Consider the following 17,513-nt stretch of genomic DNA (forward strand, 5'->3'; position numbering starts at 1 on the left):
CAGAAGCTTCCCCCGCAGACTTTCCTCCAATGTCACTGGCCAGGAGATTATATACCCATTACTAAAGCAATCACAGGCAGAGGATAGGATTATCAATAAACCTTTCATATTAAGCCGGTCTACCTTTTGAGATGAAGACGGGACCACCTTCCCTGAGTCACATAAGGGAGGGATAAAAACAAAGCACTGCTTATGGTGGTGCTAGTTGCGCAGTGCACAAGGGGGGGCGGGGGGTACCGGGAAAGGGGGAGGGGTGCGGGCCAGGCACCTTCACATTCAGTCACTGTCATTTGTAAGGTTAGTATGATAAATTTTCAGCAGATGGCAGTAAAGTGCTTGGGGAAAAGGATGCCTTTTCGAATTCACACAAAGTCACGGCTAGCTGACAAGGTTGGTAGCTAACAAAAATCAAGATTATGTTAGAAGGAAGGTGGGGCTGAAGGTGGGAAATGAGTGCTTGGTAGGCAACAAAAGGTCTGCAACATAAAGCAAATAATCAAATTCACTTAAAACCTTTTTCTTTTTTTTTAAAGTAGGCTCTACACCCAGCGTGGAGCCCAACAGCAGGGCTTAAACTCACAATCCTGAGATCAAGAGTTAGGATGCTTAACCAACTGAGCCACCCAGGCACCCCTCACTGTAAACCTTTTAAAATTATATGTGGTAAATTCAATTTTAATGAAATAATCCATTCCGGGTTTAAGAAAAAATTTTAAAACCTTTATTCAATTTCAGTATAGTTACACTGAAAAAAAAGAAAAAAAAAAGGAATATTAGATAGATTTCCTAAACTGAAAATCACTATGTGCAAAACCCACTGTCAATACCAATAAAAAGCTTAAAATAAGCTGTCAAGATTGATTTATACAAAAGCCGCAGCATTCATACAGCTAAGACCCTACCCCCCCATATCAAAGGATCAAGGTATATAAGAAATTAGTACACCCTGAGAAAAGATACCAATTGAACGGATGAAATATTATCACTGATGACTAATCACATTATAAGGCATGATTAATTTTAAGAGATGTGAGCTTTAAAGAGAGCATCACAATTCCTTCATTTTTCCTGTCATGTGCCCACAGAAAAGGAAAATACGATCAAAACTCAACAAGGAGACAAAGGACAAAGTTGGGAATGCAGAGTGATGGGTCAGGAAAAATTTTTTAAGTGAGACTGGGTAATCACTTTTCTTGTTGCTGTAACGTCTACTACCTTCTCTTTTTTTTTTTCCTTTTTTTAAAGATTTTATTTATTTGACTGCGAGAGAGGGAACACAAGCAGGGGGAGTGGGAGAGGGAGAAGCAGACTCCTCACTGAGCAGAGAGCCCCATATGGGGCTTGATCCCAGGACCCTGGAATCATGATCTGAGCCGAAGGCAGACACTTAACCGACTGAGCCACCCAGGCACCCCTACCTTCTCTTAATATTAAGGCAAAACCGTACAAATGATTATGTGATACAAAAATGCAAGTTTACTTTGGATCAATAATATATGCAGCGCGTGTGATGAAAGGGAATTCCCTTCATATCTTCCCTGTGGTCACGGGCGTAGTCCCACAAGTAATAATCCAGAAGAATAGAATTGATCTCTCCGCTAGTTTTTTCACCCTTTTTTTCAATAAGCTCCAGAAGGCAATCCCGGATCAGTTCAACACACCAAAGTGAACACCCTCTGATTTCCACCTCTTGCCTATCCCCATACGAGAGCATTTCTCCTGTAAGGGGGAAAAAAAACAGAGCAAATACTAAGCATCAATAACATAAAATCTACACGGACTTGATTTTGGGTCATTTAAACCACTTCTAAACTCAGGCATTAATTCAAAATTGCACGTTCCACAAGGGCAGGGGCCGTGTCTGGCTTGCGTCACTATTCCTGGGAGGTAGCAGAGCACCTTGCACATACAGCTCCCCAGTAAATAGCTGCTAAATGAACATGGGGTCACCAGAAATTTAAAAATATGACAGCAAGATTATTAAATTCTTGAAAACAAAGGATTTAAAATTGGATTTGATGTCAGGAAAAAAAAAAAACATTGCAAAATTTGGAGGACTCCAAGGGGGCCAAATAAACAATACCTCCCTTTCTCACTTGAAAACTGAACATTGTCTTAGGTACGTCCTAAGTGCATCAAGAAGAACCTAAGAAATCAAAGTTGTTCACCTGAGCAAGGAAGACCACCACTGTTCTTTGGATTCAGGATCCTTTGGTCAAGCCCTCCCTGAATATGTAGCTGAGAGCTTCACAGGCCCCGCAGTCTCTTCAGTGCCCATCTCCGGGGTGTAGCTGATCCTGCAAGATGGGTACTGGCTGTACTTTGCCACTGAGGCTAAAACTGGGCTCATCAACTCAACTGCCTCTAAGGATCAGGGAGACAGAGTAAGGGAATGCCACAGCCAGATGCAAACTGTCGTGAGCTACAGAATGTGTGCTGCCCTGTCTAATGGTAGACCCAGTGTTCCCATATTTCTCCCCCTTTTACAAGTGAAGTCAGAAAGTTTGATTTTTGGGGTGCCTGGCTGGCTCAGTTGGTAGGGCATGGGACTCTTGATTTCAGGGTCGTAGTTTCAAGCCCCATGTTGGGTGTGGAGTCCACTTAAAAAAAAAAAAAAAAAGTCTGATTTTCATGTGAAATCTCCTAATTGTCAAGGTTAGTAAGTAACTAAAAGTGCTTAAAACACTGGTCAGGCCAAACAAAACACACCTGCAGGTTATATTTGGCCTCTGACCACCAATCCGCAGCCTTCTGCAGAGCTTCATAGTACCTAAGAGGCCCTGTGATCCACTGAAAAGTAGGACAATGCCCCAGCCCCACTAGGGCCCACTGTCGCACCTGGGATCTTAAATAGCATTACTTACGTCCCCTCCATCCAATAAGTCACTGTAGTATTGAACTGTGTCCTCCAAAAAGTCACACTCAAGCCCTAACTCCTGGTACAGGTGAATGTGGCCCTACTTGTAAATAGCATCTTTGCAGATGTAATCAAGATAAGGTCATACTGGATTAGGGTGGGCCTTAAATACCATGACTGGTGTCAGCCCTAGAATCAGAGTGAAGAATATAAATTTAGCCAAACTGGATTGGCAGTATTTATAACTGGCTAAAAAAATATGCCTTTGGTGAAGAGATGGGTTAAAGATAAAATGGACAGAAAAAAAAAAGAATCTAAATTCATATTAAAATAAAGTGAAAAGACTGTATTTACCACCACCCCCCCCAAAAAAAAAGATAAAATGGATGGAAATCTGGGTAGGTCTTCCAAGGGCTAGCCTGGAGATATTCAGAAGAGGAGAGAGGAAAAAAATATACATATATAAGTGTAACCTATCCTCAAATTTGGAAGAAGCATCACTGAAGGCCAGTTAAGGAAGGTTCTACCTCATCTAGTCAAGCTACCTGGTTCTAGATTTCACTTCAGATAGTTTTTAAAAACTAGTGTGCTATTCTTGTGTGTACTCCTTTATGTTTATAGTTTCTGTTTCTCCTCTAAGTTTGCTAATGAAGTACTTTTTGAAAAAAATCCAACTTTGCTTAAATAAACTAAGAGGCAAAGAAATGAGATCACGCTCTGGGTATAACAGAGGCAGTAACAACAGCTGCAGCTGGACATCTGGAAGAGGGCCTCTGCAGTTGCAATGGATGGCAGAAGAAAATTCAGACCACTCTGTATGGCTGTGCCACATGATCCGTTCTCAGCAGGGTTTCCCCCACAGTAGCAGAGACAATTGGGTGCTATAAACATTCAGAAGGAGGAGGTGCACAAATCATGAAAAGCTGGAAAAAGCTATGTGGAGGAGATAGTATTTGAGCTAAGCTCTCGTGGATGTGTAGGAATTGAACTGGAAAAAAAAAGAAAATGTGGGTGAGGGAAACCAGGCAAGAGAATGGTTATGGATAGGAACCAGCAGTGGACAGACCGGCCAAAAAAAGATCAGCTGCATATGGCTACATGGAAAAGAAGCCCTGAATGCTTAAATGTTTGGTATCCAATAATTAATGATCCAGGACATGATCATTACAATGTAAGATAGCTTTATTTTCAAATGAAGAAACAGAGGGATAAAATGGATTGCCCAAGGCAGCATAAAAACTGGTAGAAGCAACCACAGCAATAATTTATATTCTGTGTTATTCTTATTTTGGGTGATTGAAATCTATTTCACAAGAGAAAATTATTCAGTCATAAAAACTACCTGCTTTGGGGTGCCTGGGTGGCTCAGTCAGTTAAGCGTTTGCCTTTGGCTCAGGTCATGATCCTGGGGTCCTGGGATCAAGCCCCACACTGAGCCCCACATCGGGCTCCCGGCTCAGTGGGGAGTCAGCTTCTCCCTCTTCCTCTGCCCCTTCCCTTGCTTGTGCATGCACGCTCTCTCTCAAATAAATAAATAAAATCTTAAAAAAACAAGCAAACAACTACTTTCTTCTAAAATTAAAAAAATAGCTGAAAATACTGCATTCAAAAGAGAGAAATTAACGTGAAAATTATATAATTATTTTTCTTATACAAAGACATGTTTAAAAAACAAAAAGCTAGGGCGCCTGGGTGGCTCAGTTGGTTAAGCAACTGCCTTCGGCTCAGGTCATGATCCTGGAGTCCCTGGATCGAGTCCCGCATCGGGCTCCCTGCTCGGCAGGGAGTCTGCTTCTCCCTCTGACCCTCCCCCCTCTCATGTGCTCTCTCTCAAATAAATAAATAAAATCTTTAAAAAAACAAACAAACAAAAAAAGCTAATCATTAAATTCTACCCCTGAAACCAATATTACACTCTATGTTAACGAATTAGAATTTAAATAAAAACTTTTAAAAAAGCTGATTTTCACACAAACATAATTTTCTATGCTCATTTATTATAACAAGGCTCCCGCTCTTGAGACTCAATAACTGAATCCAATAATGATAAATAAATGAGCCTCGAAAAGCAAATGACTCATGCAAGGTAACCCAGTGTCAGACGTTGGAGCCTCCTGACTTGAAACCCACTGCATGTTACCTATCTCTCAGGCCACCTTTTATTTCATAGTGTAGTGTGCTCGTCACTGCTTAATTAACACTCTTCAAATACTACACCTGATGGACCTAGCATCCATCACACACCTTCAGGTAACAGAAACTTCAGTTTCATTTTAAGATGAGGCTCTGAAACTATGACTAAATAGTGTAATTCCCTACATTCTACAGTGTAAACAACAACAAAAAGCAATTTTCGGGGCGCCTGGGTGGCTCAGTCATTAAGTATCTGCCTTCAGCTCAGGTCATGATCCCAGGGTCCTGGGATCGAGCCCCCAGTCGGGCTCCCTGCTCAGCGGGGAGTCTGCTTCTCCCTCTCCCACTCCCCCTGCTTGTGTTCCCTCTCGCTCTGTCAAATAAATAAATAAATAAAATCTTTTTTAAAAAAAAAAGTGATTTTCTCTTACTTCAATTGTCCCTGCATTTTTCTTTACATGTGCTTTTTTTTTTTTAAGATTTTATTTATTTATTTGACAGAGAGAGAGCAGAGCAGGAAGAGTGGCAGGCAGAGGAAGAAGGAGAAGCAGGCTCCCCGCTGAGCAGAGAGACTGATGCGGGGCTTGATCCCAGGACCTTGGGACCATGACCTGAACCGAAGGCAGACTCTCAACTGACTGAGCCACCAGGTGCCCCTTTACATGTGCTTTTAACAATAAACAGTGCTTTTTTTTTTTTAAAGGAAAGGAGAACTTCTGTGAAAGAAACAAGACAGAGACTCAATCACAATTCATAGTATAACAAAGAATGTCTTAAGCTGGCAAACCTTTGAGAAGCTTTTCCAGTAGTTCCTTGGAGTAGTTCAGCGCTCCGAGGTGAACAAGAACCTGAGGTAATCTATAGTCGGCAAACATAGTGATACTGGAGATGTCTTTAAAGCAGCCGTCTCCTTTCCCCTCTAACACACTCCACGTATCTGCCACGAGGATTTGGGCCCGTTTGTAAAAAGAAATTCTTTTCCCCTGATGAATGAAGAGAATATAAATGTTACCTGGGTATCCGATAGCTTTTATGTATGCTATGAAAAAAAGGGCACACATTGAAAACATTTCTCAAGGGTGCAATAATTTTAGTGTTGGTAAGAATTTATGGACCTTGGGGCGCCTGGGTGGCTCAGTTGGTTAAGCGACTGCCTTCGGCTCAGGTCATGATCCTGGAGTCCCGGGATCGAGTCCTGCATCGGGCTCCCTGCTCGGCAGGGAGTCTGCTTCTCCCTCTGACGCTCCCCCCTCTCATGCTCTCTCTCTCTCATTCTCGCTCTCAAATAAATAAATAAAATCTTTAAAAAAAAAAAAAAAGAATTTATGGACCTTTTATAGAAAAAAAAGGGACTCTAATAAATATTAAATTATCTCTTTCACTCCAAATTTACTTCCTATATTTTTCAAGGCACATAAAATACAACTGTGGTAATTGTGGCATTTAGTGTTCTTTTTCAATGACATTACCTCATATATATATTTCTGTGTCACTATAACCCACCTGCTTATTCTTTTTAATGGCTAGACAGTATTTCTTTGGAAAGCTTCTTAAATTTTTCTGATTGCAACATAATTCATGAAGAGTATAAAGAAGAAAACAAACATCCCTTTAAAAAAAAAAAGATTTTATTTATTTATTTGACAGAGAGAGACACAGCGAGAGAGGGAACACAAGCAGAGGGAGGGGGAGAGGGAGAAGCAGCCTTCCCACGGAGCAGGGAACCTGACAGCCTGACACAGGGCTCAATCCCAGAATCGTGGGATCATGATCTGAGCCGAAGGCAGATGCTTAATGACTGAGCCACCCAGGCACCCCGAAACAAACATCCTTAAACTCATCTCTGAAGAGACTCACAACATTCAACTTTTAACTGTTGTCTTTCAGATAATATGATAAACGTATTTCAGAGATAAAGACATAACTGATCAACAGCCAGAATTTATCAAGTCTATCTTTTTGGAAATGGTCAAAATCAGTAATGTAAGCCCACAGAACAAAATAAACTCCCAATTATATTTATACAACAAAGAAACAAATTTAACCAAGCATTACAGGATAGTGGGTTATAATTTAACTCAAAAATTCTCTATAAAATTACAAATGCAGATCAGCATAAACTATGGAAAGACATGGATAATTACAATCTAATCCTAATCCTAATACCAAAGGAAAAATCTCAAATCATCTTTTATAGCTGCTTGTCTGCTAAAGGAGAAAATCAGTATTACTGAGTCCCAAAATTTATTCTGTCCACTTTGGAGAATGTTTTAATAAGTAAATAACATAAGTAATTAAATAAAAAAAGAAATTAAATCCTTCAAGGAAAGGCTCCATGTGAAAATTCCTTAAGATGAGAACATAGATTCCTTTATTTACTAAAAACAAACTCCAGTGATACTCTGTCCTAATGAGAGAGAACCTAATTTTGCCTAAGCTTAAGGTATACCTATTGCAATCAATCCAGAACTACTTTTACTAAGTAAATTGCCTAAAACCACCTTTAAGAAATTCAGTATCTTGTTTTCCAGAGCAAACACATATGCTCATTTTTTCACAGGATGGAAAGTCTATAAATGAGATTGCTGGGGGGAACAAATCACCATTAAGTATCCCTAGGGGCACCTGGGTGGCTCAGTCAGTTAAGCGTCTGACTTTGGCTCAGGTCATGATCTCAGGCTCTGTATTCAGCTTCAGCGGGGAGTCTGCTAGTCCCTCTACCCCTCCCTTCACTCGTGCTTGTGCACGCGTGCCTTCTTTTTCTCTCAAATAAATAAAACCTTAAAAAAAAAAAGTATCTCTACATCATTTGGGAATAGCCCATATTTCCAAACCTATCAAAATATGACAACCTGGCAATTGTTGGACTAGAAATTACATATGATAACTAGGTTTATATTTAAGTCTAGTGTATTAAAGAGTAAGACATAAAACTTAATATAAAAAATAAATCTGTGCATCAAACACAATTATTACATCATGTTTACTGTAAGAGATAGAAGCTATTATCTCCTATTTTTAATAAGATCCATAGATCAAAGTGGAAAAATACAGGAACCAGACTTACGTAACAAAATCAGTGCTAGCATCTAACAAAACATAAATTGTCACATCATGACCACTGTTTCCATGGTAGCCAACTAGTATATCACAAAGATTAGATTATAATACCCTTGAAAAAAAAACAAAAGATTCAAGTGAGGAGTCTAAAAATAAATTCAAGTCATCTATCAAACATTTTCTTAACAAGCTGATATGGTTTTAGTAATCAAATGATTTTAGTAATCAAATTCTTCACCTCTAAAATATTAACTGATATCACTGAAAATACCAGCGAATCCCAAAATAACAATTCCCTAAGTGTTCCATAATATTGCTTGGTGAATAAAATATTTTCAAAATAGTACCTTTATAAAACAATTATTATCACTGAAAAAAAATCCATGACCATTGAGTTGATTCTCTTCAACAAATGTATCATGAACAAATTAGAAAGGTCAAGAATTACAAATGCTTGGGGCGCCTGGATGGCTCAGTAGTTAAGCGTCTGCCTTTGGCTGAAGTCATGATCCCAGGGTCCTGGGATCGAGCCCCGCATTGAGCCCCGCATTGAGCCCCGCATCGAGCTCCCTGCTCCACGGGAAGCCTGCTTCTCCCTCTCCCTCTGCCTGCTTGTGTTCCCTCTCTCGCTGTGTTTCTCTGTCAAATAAATAAAATCTTTAAAAAAAAAAAAAAAAAGAATTACAAATGCTTAAGAGTAACATAAAATGTTAGTGATTAAAGTATCAAAAAAGACCACATTTTTAGGGGCACCTCGGTGGCTCAGTCCTTAAGCATCTGCCTTCAGCTCAGGTCATGATCCCAGGGTCCTGGGATTGAGCCCCGTGTCTGGCTCCCTGCTTCGCAGGAAGCCTGCTTCTCCCTCTCCCACTCCCCCTGCTTGTGTTCCGTCTCTCGCTGTGTCTCTCTCTGTCAAATAAATAAATAAATAAATAAATAAATAAATAAATAAAATCTTTAAAAAAAAAAAGACCACGTTTTTCATGCACTTTGTTAGTATGTCACAGTAAAGACAATAGCCTGAGGGAAGCTGATTTATTCATTAGGACTTTTACATTGTTACTATATGCTCTAAATCAGAGCTGCTTTGGAAACGTATCTGAATTTTAAAGCTTCCTGGCTGATTCTGGAGTACAACCAGGTTAGGAAATCACTGATCTAAAATCTGTCCAAATTAAAAGTTTATTAATTTGTTTATAATGTTTAAAAATGAGTGATAATCTAAGCAAATAAATATACATTAAAAACAATTATGACGGGGCGCCTGGGTGGCTCAGTCGTTAAGCGTCTGCCTTCGGCTCAGGTCATGATCCCAGGGTCCTGGGATCGAGTCCCACATCGGGCTCCCTGCTCGGCAGGAAGCCTGCTTCTCGCTCTCCCACTCCCCCTGCTGTGTTCCTGCTCTCGCTCTCTCTCTCTCTCTCTCTCTCTCTGTCAAATAAATAAATAAATAAATCTTTAAAAAAAAAAAAAAAACTTTAAAAAAAAAAATAAAAAAAAAATAAAAAAATAAAAACAATTATGACTATTTTATGCAACTTGTTAAATATTAAAAAATATGGCAACCAATACTATCACCATGTTAAGAAGGAGCTGGGAAAAGAGCATTCTCCTATGCTACTGCTGATCATCTTCGTTATCATCTTTCTAGAGAACTGTTAGCATTTTTATGTATCACAAGCCTGAAAATCCAGGCCATGCTCTGACTCAGCAATTCCATTACTATGATTCCATTCATTCTAAGAAAATAATTACAAGTGTTAAACGATTGTGCAGTATTGCTTGTTATCACATAAAACTGAAAACAACATGACATAAAATTCAATTTAAAAAATAAAACTGTGTATCAAACACAATTGTTGGGCAAATAATTATGGGATTGTACATCCCTATAGTGGAATACTACTGTGAAGTCATTAAAAATGGTACTATGAAAACAATTGGGCTGTGAGAGAATTATTATTATTATTGTTTAATGGGGCGCCTGGTTGGCTCAGTAGGTTAAGCATCTGACTCTTGGTTTTGGCTCAGGTCATGATCTTGGGGTCCTGGAACTGAGCCCTGGGTAGGGCTCCCTGCTCAGCAGGGAGTCTGCTTGTCTCCCTCTCTCTGCCCCTACCCTACCTTGTGCTCTCTCTCTCTAAATAAACAAATCTTAAAAAAACAAAAACAAAAAACATACACTTGATTTTAACACTTTCTCAATTTCAAAAGCAGTCCTAAAAGGCTCAGAACTCCTCTAGATTTGGAGTTAATTGCCCAAAGTACGTTATGTATATTTTATTTTTAAACAATCTCTACACCCAACATAGGGCTTGAATTTACAACCCCAAGATTATGAGTTGCATGCTCCACTGAATAAACCAGCCAGGCACGCCTTACTATTTACATATCTTTTATTTTATTTATTTATTTATTTATTTTAAAGATTTTATTATTTATTTGACAGAGAGAGAGATAGCGAGAGCAGGAACACAAGCAGGGGGAGCGGGAGAGGGAGAAGCAGGCTTCCTGCAGAGTAGGGAGCCCGATGTGGGGCTCGATCCCAAGACCCTGGGATCATGACCTGAGCCAAAGGCAGACGCCTAACCACTGAGCCACCCAGGCACCCCTATTTACATATCTTTTAAATGAATATGTGCTCTGTGCTATGTTAGGAATCATAGGAAATACGTTGCTTTTGGGTAACACTAATGATAATCTTTTGGAAAAAAATAAATGAAAAAATATAATACTCCTTTAAGAAAGTGTCAGAATCCTTAAGTATGATTTTTGTTACATTTTGGGGATTTTTCTTTAAGAATGTTTTTTAGAGGGCGCCTGGGTGGCTCAGTTGGTTAAGCGACTGCCTTCGGCTCAGGTCATGATCCTGGAGTCCCGGGATCGAGTCCCGCATCGGGCTCCCTGCTCGGCAGGGAGTCTGCTTCTCCCTCTGACCCTCCTCCCTCTAATGCTCTCTGTCTCTCATTCTCTCTGTCTCAAATAAATAAATAAAATCTTTAAAAAAAAAAAAAAAAGAATGTTTTTTAGAAAAGAGTACTCATGGGAAACGGTCCAGGTACTAATATTCATTTTAAAATATATCAGCCTTGGGCGCCTGGGTGGCTCAGTCTTGATCCCAGGGTCCTGGGATCGAGCCCCGCATCGGGCTCCCTGCTCTGTGGGAAGCCTGCTTCTCCCTCTCCCACTCCCCCTGCTTGTGTTCCCTCTCTTGCTGTCTCTTTCTCTGTCAGATAAGTAAATAAAATCTTAAAAAAAAAACAAAAACAACTGTGCCAGGATATAGATTAATTTTAAGGCTGATTTATTTTATTTATTTATTTATTTATTTTTAAGGATTTTATTTATTTATTTGACAGAGAAAGAGACAGCGAGAGAGGGAACACAAGCAGGGGGAGTGGGAGAAGGAGAAGCAGGCTTCCCGCAGAGCAGGGAGCCCGATGCGGGGCTCGACCCCAGGACCCTAGGATCAAGACCTGAGCCGAAGGCAGACGCTAATGACTGAGCCACCCAGGCACCCCTCCCGGCACAGTTTTTAAAAAATTGAACTTTTCAGCAAAGTAAATCAAAAGCACTGTGCTGTAATAAAATAGAAAATCAGTAAGTTGCTTACTAAATTGGTATTACCATCTACCAAAAAAGTTTACTCTTTCTTCCACAAAAACAAAAACTCAAGACTACTTCAAGACAAACAAACTACATGTCATGAATTTATTCCATCCTGAAGTCATCCTAAATTTACTCTTAGCCCTTCTTCTGCTCCAACCAATGTTGATTCTGGAATACATGGATTCTTAGCCACATGAATGGCAGTTTCATTTTTTTATACACAAATACACTTAGATGGCCTGAATCATGAACCAAGGAACTTGATCCACAGTTTCTTTAAAAGAGGTTGAGACAAAGATAGGGGTGCCTGGGTGGCTCAGTCGGTTAGGTGTCTGCCTTCGGCTCAGATAGGGTCCTGGGACCCGCATCAGACTCCCTGCTCAGCTTCTCCCTCTGCCCCTCCCACTGCTCATGCTCTCAACCACCACCGTGTGTGTGTGTGTGTGTGTGTGTGTGTGTGTGTGTGTGTCTTGCTCTCTAATAAATAAAATCTTAAAAAAAAAAAAAAGACAAAGATAAATCTCAAAGTAACCTCTGCATCAGCAAAACGGTTAGTCAGAACAAAATGAAATTTAACAGTGGTCTAGGGTCTCTTTTCTAGGAACTGCCTCTGCCCCACCCACAGCCCTTTCAGCCACACTTCATTGATCATAATCCCTGCCGATTTGATCAGTATTTAGCCAGGAATTTTAGAACGGTACCTGAGAGGGTGTCTACCCCTCCCTCCCGCTCTCTCTCTGGTGGTTGAAGCAATAAGATGCAAAATTCATGAACATCTACTTCATGGAGAAAGCTAGTCTGCGAGAAATACAGAGCCAAGAGAATCAGAGTAGTGACTGAATCCTGATGGCACTGAGTCCTTGGTCCTTGATGTTCCTATCCCCAAATTCTTCATTTTGCTTAAGGTTTTTCTAGTTTTGTGTCTGTCACTTGCAATTAAAAGAATCTTAACTGAGGCGCCTGGGTGGCTCAGATGGTTAAGCATCTGCCTTCGGCTCAGGTCATGATCTCCTGTTCCTGGGATCAAGCCCCACATCTGGCTCTGCTCAGTGGGAATCTGCTTCTCCCACTGCCTCTCCCCCTTGCTCATGCTCGCTCTCTCAAATGAATAAATAAAAATAAAATCTTTGAAAAATAAAAGAATCTTAACATAATCAGGCATCTCTCACTTTACAGAATTGAAAAGCTAGCTATTTATTTCCTGACTAAATGATGTAAGATAAACCAGTTAACCTTTCTCTTCAGACTTTGGTTCCTGGTCTACAAACAGGGCAATAATGATCCTTGTCCTTAGGCCCCACAGAGCTCTTCTATGGATCTAATGAGAGTGTACATGCAAACACCTTGTAAATCATAAAGAGCGACTTAAACAATATCATTGGGAATTTTTGTTAGTCGTTGAATTGTGATTTCAAAAGGGTAGCTTTAAAATTTCAATATGATTTAAGCATTCATGAACTTATTCAGTAGATTTATATTATGTGATTCCTCTGAAGTTGCTTTCAATTCTTTGCCACAGTTAAAACACACAATGATAGTGAATTCTAAAAGAATTTTACAAAAACAGAACCCAGGTGTACAGTGGAAAGGTATACCAAATGTTTACCATTTTAAAAGTACATCTGTTTAAAGAAAAAGAAAATAACACTGTTCAAGTATTCCACGTATGAAAAAGAAAACACAGTATATATATATATATGTTAGAGCCTCAAAAAATACTTTTTATTAGAGAGGATTTAGAAATACATTCTGATTTTCATCCAATGAAGTAAATTTTTTGAAGTTGTAAAAGGACCTCATTGTCCCTGAATAGCATCATATTGAAGGTTCAGTGTTTTGTAGCTTTGAAACATTTTAAAAGGACAAAGAAAAAAAGAAAAATAAAGGAAATATATTAATTAGAAAACTAAGAAAAGTAATGTCTTTGAAACACTAACAATTTTGTTACTGTTCCTTGTCCACAAGGAAGGAACTTCAAAACTTAAGTTTTTAAATCTCAAAAGGAGTTCTGGAAGTAAAAAAGTTAACTGAGAAGATAATTAAGAATTCTAAAATCCCCAACAGAAGCAGCTCACCTCAAACTGAGTCACATCTCTGTAAGAAGGAAAGCTTTCAACTACCAGGTGCATTAACTTCTGTGCACTTTTTTCACTTTTTCGGACGCAATTCAGAAAAGAGCCTTCGAACTTCTCAAGCAGAATTTTCCCGGTTTCATTAAGAATCCGATGCCTCTCTTCGATCAAAGGCATGGGAACGTCCGTGTCAGAACGGAATATATGCTGAACCTGATCCAGGGTCACTGTGGCATAGTAGGAAGCACTGGTTATAGGTATCCCTTAGGGAAAAAAGAAAATGCAGAGGAACAACGTCATACTTTTATATTCATCAGACCCTTGCTTTTACAACATACAATAATAAGAAAGCAAATGAGTGTTACAGAAATGCACTAAAAATGGGTGAAGAATTAAAAAATGAGAAGCATACCCTTCACTTTCTATTTTCTCGTCTGTACTTATTCATTCGTTTCTAGCAATTGTTATACTACACCAGATGTATTTTGACTGCATAAAATGTGTTATATCTGTCCCTTTGTTCTTCAGATGTCATCAAAGTGGCGTTCTTTAGAAAACTTGTATACTTAGCTATGATGGTAAACAGGATCATTTCTCACTAAGGACTTAACGCCAGCTTCTTCTCACACTTGTATTTTAAGCAGGTAAGAACTGCAATGAAGAACTTCAAAGTTCGCCTATGAACACGTATGCCATTTCCCGACTCGTTCCTCGGGACCCTGCCGGTAAACCGAAACGTCACAGGCCGTTTGACCAGGAGAAGGGGCTGACCAGGAGAAGGGGCACCAACCTTCGTCGAGGGCTCTGTTGACCGCGGCGCACAGGGACCAGTACCCGCTATACGTTTTCCCCCTGTACCCCACTAGACATTTGTGCTCGTCGTGCTCCGACCAGAAGGAGAAGTTGAGAGTGTCTGTCACGAACACCCAGTTAACCGCGGCCTCGTCAGCCGCCCTGGGATTCAGCTCGTGAAGGGCCTTCCAGCCCCCCAAGTGCAGCTCGGGCCCCGAGACCTTGGCGAGCAGCAGCTCGGCCACCCTCCGCACGCCTCCGTCGTCGATGAACACATCCCGACTATTCTCTGCAATGAATTTTGCGGACTCCCTGGGAGTTAGGGGCCCGTCCATCCCGTCCTTCCCTTTGGGACTGGTGAACCGCGCTTTCACCCGCGGGCTGGCCAAACTCGCTTCCCTCCCTGGGCGGGGCAAGGGTGCGGGTCCCTCAGCAGCAGTCCCTCCCTTCCCACCGTGGGCTCGCTGCCCTCACAGGGCCCCGCCTTCCCAGAACGGCTCTGAAAGCCAACAGCGCGGGCGACTTCCGGGTTCCCTCCCTCCACCGCGCAGGGCAGCTGAGCGGCGGACGCCGCGGGGTCGCGCGCCCGGCCTGGACCAGAGGCACTTCCGGGAGGGCGACCCCGCCCACTCTCGCCCGGGCGCGCGCCTGGGACCCGTTTCCGGTTCCGAAGGTCCGAAAACTGGCCGGAGGGTCCGGCACCCGCCGGTCCACAGTTGCGCTCCTTCCCGCCCAGGCGTGCGGCTCCGCCATTTGGTGCACGTTTCCACCCTCCCTTCGGGCACGTGGTACTGCGGCTCGCCGCCGTGGCCGGAGTCGCGATGACTGCACGCGGTGTACGGCGTTGCTCTCCCTCGGCTCCCGCCCCTCCCCTCTACCCAGTGGGCGAAATGTGGGCAAGCTGCCCTTGGCGACGCTCCGCATCCGGGTTCCTGGACCGCGACGAGCCTGGCGACGCCCATTCCGGTGCGGGGGGGGCTAAATCGCCCCCAGGCTGTGACACGGCTTGGCGGGTCCCCCACAACCCCATCTCCCAGGCAGGCCTCTTGTGCTAAATTACTGGCGCATTCGGAGGCCGTATGGACGTTTAAGATTAGCTGAGACGTTTGGAGAAATGGATGAGGAAACCAATGTATTGTTAAAATTAACATTGTGTGCCTGGAGTTGTGCTTTCGTACTGAATCCCTATTGTCCTGGCCGTGGCAACAGCGGCGGTTGTACTCCTCCTTTTGCAAGAGAAGCTGTATGGTTCAGCGGTTAGACCCTGGTCACAGCAGTGGCCTGGGTTGGGATTCAAACCCTCAAGTCTGGGGCACTTTCTATGAACCAAACCACCAATGCCAACCATTCTGGTCAAGTAGTGACTATATTAGTGGCCCTAATGAGGAGACATTATTAGAGGAAATAAGTATCACCTTACAGCCCCAAACTTTTTTTTTTTTTTTTTTTTAAAGATTTTTATTTATTTATTTGAGACAGAGAGAATGAGAGAGAGAGAGCACATGAGAGGGGGGAGGGTCAGAGGCAGAAGCAGGCTCCCTGCCGAGCAGGGAGCCCGATGCGGGACTCGATCCAGGGACTCCAGGATCATGACCTGAGCCGAAGGCAGTCGCTTAACCAACTGAGCCACCCAGGCGCCCCGCCCCAAACTTTTTTAAAAAATACTTTTTAATGGGATGAGGAGAGGTACCCTCGTCAATTAGTGATGATCCAAATTTGCCTATTGATGAAATTTTAGTACAGAGATAATGTATTTGTGCTCTCCTTCAGACTTAAATCTCCATGCATAATATGAAATGTTCGTGTCTTTTTGAAAATCAACTATTAAAAATAACAGTAGTCATCTCTAGTTATTGACAGTAAAGAATCTTGGAATTAGAGAATTTTTGGAGGATTTAGAATTTTCAAGTTTGACAACTGTGCCCCCAGAGAAGCAGAACATCTTCATCTCTCCAGTTTCTTCATTTTGGTAAGAAAAAAACTTTTAAGGATTTCATTATGATTTGCTTTTACAGAAGATGTCACTAGTACATTAATGCGTTGTTGAATAAATGTAAATCTGTTGACTTGGGATTTTTCTGTCTACGCCAGCAGCTCTAAGTCTTTGGAGTCAAATTGATTAGCAAAAGGGGCGCCTGGGTGACTCAGTCGGTTAAGCATCTGCCTTTGGCTCAGGTCATGATCTCCAGGTCCTGGGATCTTGAGCCCCCCATGGGGCTCCCTGCTCAGCAGGAAGTCTGCTTTCCCCTTGCCCTCTGCCCTTCTGCACCGTGTCCCCCCACCCTGCTCGTGCTCGCTGTCCTCTCAAATAAATAAAATCTTTAAAAAAATGGATTAGCAAGAAAATCTGGCAATCTACAAAAGAATTCAGGAGGTTATATAATTTAGGCCATTTTCTCTCACCGAGACTTATTGACAGAAATGAAAAACCAACAACTTAGATTACTACTATGTTCAGGATACTGAGTTAGACACTAGGAGTAGTATAAATAAGAAAATAAGCTTCCTTCTCTCAACTTATTGTTGAGATAAAGCATAAATTTTGCGTGGTAGTTGGGTTTATTTTTTAAATATGTGTACAAGCTGTTAGGAATACAAAAAGGGAGTTCTTTACCTACTCAATATTCTTTCCCTCCTTCTTCCTTCCCGACAGAATCCTGATGTTGTTCAGGAATCCCTCTTACCCACAACTGGTGTAGCTCAGCATCCTGATCTCCAAGAGTGGTCTGGACCGGTCTAAGGGTAATACCACCCTCTTGCAAGGGACTGGGTAAGGATCATGTATGTTCCCTAGTTCACCTCAGTGAATTGCAAAGATAGGTTTGTAGGATGCTTCCAGAAAAGCTTTTCCAGGAGAACTTCCAGAAGAGATTCACGCTCCCTCTGGACATGATTGAGCTTGGATATGAGGTGTGAAATTGTTACCATCCTTTTGATGGCAACCTGTGTATGAGGTCAACACGTGGGGGAGGCCAAAAGAATAGTCGAGA

At 41.7% G+C, this 17,513-nt stretch overlaps 1 protein-coding gene across 1 annotated transcript; it reads right to left on the minus strand.

Moving 5' to 3' along the window:
* Nucleotides 1-1,461: 1,461 nt before the first annotated feature.
* C13H9orf64 (chromosome 13 C9orf64 homolog) lies at nt 1,462-15,005 on the minus strand. Its single transcript, XM_021677920.1, has 4 exons — nt 14,522-15,005; nt 13,735-13,994; nt 5,778-5,973; nt 1,462-1,719 (listed from the first exon to the last, which is right to left on the minus strand). The coding sequence occupies exons 1-4, from the start codon at nt 14,856-14,858 to the stop codon at nt 1,487-1,489; spliced, it is 1,026 nt and encodes a 341-aa protein (XP_021533595.1). The 5' UTR covers nt 14,859-15,005; the 3' UTR covers nt 1,462-1,486.
* Nucleotides 15,006-17,513: the final 2,508 nt, after the last annotated feature.

Source organism: Neomonachus schauinslandi, chromosome 13, assembly GCF_002201575.2.
Source record: "Neomonachus schauinslandi chromosome 13, ASM220157v2, whole genome shotgun sequence".
Lineage (NCBI taxonomy): Eukaryota > Metazoa > Chordata > Mammalia > Carnivora > Phocidae > Neomonachus > Neomonachus schauinslandi.

Bases quoted from the DNA above. Each gene is read 5' to 3' on its own strand.
- C13H9orf64 (XM_021677920.1), bottom strand. From the start codon at position 14,858: ATGGACGGGCCCCTAACTCCCAGGGAGTCCGCAAAATTCATTGCAGAG. The intron at 13,995-14,521 runs GTTGGTGCCCCT...TTTTTCCCTAAG, and splicing joins CAACAGAGCCCTCGACGAAG to GGATACCTATAACCAGTGCT. The intron at 1,720-5,777 runs GTTTGCCAGCTT...TCCCCCTTACAG, and splicing joins ACTGGAAAAGCTTCTCAAAG to GAGAAATGCTCTCGTATGGG.